General features: G+C 38.7%; 1 protein-coding gene across 1 annotated transcript; it reads left to right on the top strand.

The window, feature by feature from the left end:
- The first annotated feature begins 574 nt into the window (after positions 1–574).
- LOC119540308 (olfactory receptor 12D2-like) lies at positions 575–1501 on the top strand. Its single transcript, XM_037844428.1, has one exon. The coding sequence runs from the start codon at positions 575–577 to the stop codon at positions 1499–1501; it is 927 nt and encodes a 308-aa protein (XP_037700356.1).
- Positions 1502–1929: the final 428 nt, after the last annotated feature.

Raw genomic sequence — 1929 nt, 5'->3', positions numbered from 1 at the left:
CACCCTAGACAGGGCTTCATGGTGCTTCTAGGGATATGAGTCAGGATGGGATAAGTAAGAGGTCACCTCTGATGCTATTTATATTCTAGATGAATAAAAGCTATTATTACAATTTGTAATAAAATTGTGCTGCTTTAAAGGCTTCATGGTTGTAATTAGGTCATCCCTGTACATTTTTCTTAAGTTGAAATATTTCAAGAGGTTTCTTACTTGGATTTTGATAGTTGTGAGTTACATATATTTAAAATGTCCCCCTGTTTGAATGACTTAGGAAGACTAAAAGTAAAGTTGCAAAAGAATGTAGATGTTCACAACCAGAGAGGATGGTAGACTGAAAACATGGAACTCTGAGAGCAGGGAAAGTATTAATGAATAATGTAATGAAGAAAAAAAGATTATGTTACAGTCAGGATGTAACTTTAATATTTAACAACCTAAAGGGCCATGCTCGGTATATCCTTTCATCGTAGGGACATGTAAAACAACCATACTCTCCCTCAAACCATCTGGGTCTTAGAGAGAAAATACTGGACTGGGAGTTTTCCATACATTATTTTGCCTTTTCTTTTAAGTGATGCTGAATCAAACCTCAGTCACTGAATTTCTTCTACTGGGAGTAACAGACATCCGAGAACTGCAGCTTCTTCTCTTTGTGGTTTTCTTCACAATCTACATTTTCAATGTGGTGGGGAATGGAGCCATCCTGATGATTGTCATCTCTGATCCAAGACTCCATTCACCTATGTATTTCTTCCTGGGAAACCTCTCATGCCTAGATATCTGCTATTCCACGGTGACACTGCCAAAGATGCTGGAGAACTTCCTCTCTTCACATAAAGCAATTTCTTTCTTGGTATGTATAAGTCAGCTTCATTTCTTCCACTTTTTGGGAAGCACTGAGGTCATGTTGTTGGCCGTGATGGCCTTCGACCGCTTTGTGGCTATTTGCAAACCACTTCATTACACCATGATCATGAATCATCAGCTGTGTATCCAGATGGCAAGCACAGTCTGGGTCATTGGATTTTTTCATGCCTTGCTGCACTCCATAATGACCTCTCGTTTGAACTTCTGTGGCTCCAACCATATCCATCACTTCTTCTGTGATATTAAGCCACTGCTGGACCTGGCCTGTGGGAACACTGATCTCAACCAGTGGCTGCTTAATACTGTCACAGGGACCATTGCCATGGGCTCCTTCTTTCTGACACTTCTCTCCTATTTCTCTATTATCACCTATCTCTTCTGCAAGACTCATTCTTGCAGTGTGCTTCACAAAGCACTGTCCACTTGTGCCTCCCACTTCATGGTAGTTATGCTTCTCTATGTTCCTGCTCTTTTCACCTACATTCGTCCTGCTTCAGGCAGCTCCATGGACCAGGATCGGGTCATTGCTATCATGTACACTGTGGTCACTCCTGTACTGAATCCACTGATCTATACCTTGAGGAATAAGGAAGTGAAGGGGGCCTTGGGTAGGGCAATCAGCAGGAAGCTTTGATTGACTGAATACAGGGAAATCTTTTGAGGGTTAAATAAGCAGGCAATGAGAACGTTGGGATATGTATGTATGCCTTGCTTCAATTGCTTATAATATATATAAAAGAAGGAAGTGGGTACAAAAATTAGAAATGGCTTGTCTAGTTATATTAAAAAAAATGCATTCCTTGGTAATATAAAAGAAACTTGAATGGATGAACACTAACAATAGAAACATAATGGTGGTTTTTTTTAGGATATCAGTTGCTATAACTGATTTGGTATATAGGCTAAGGTATTCTTGCATGATATTAGGTAGATTAATATGGCTGTATTACTCAAGTGAATTGATTTAGTCCTCTTTCTGTGTCCTAATGTAACCCATTTAAATGTGACCAATATAATATTATTATCAATAATATTATTATTGATATTATATAATATTTTGAG

Source organism: Choloepus didactylus, chromosome 7, assembly GCF_015220235.1.
Source record: "Choloepus didactylus isolate mChoDid1 chromosome 7, mChoDid1.pri, whole genome shotgun sequence".
NCBI lineage: Eukaryota > Metazoa > Chordata > Mammalia > Pilosa > Megalonychidae > Choloepus > Choloepus didactylus.
This window is presented reverse-complemented; position numbering and strand designations above follow the sequence as displayed.

What these genes read in the sequence shown, in the direction of transcription:
- LOC119540308 (XM_037844428.1), top strand. Translation starts at nt 575, where the DNA reads ATGCTGAATCAAACCTCAGTCACTGAATTTCTTCTACTGGGAGTAACA.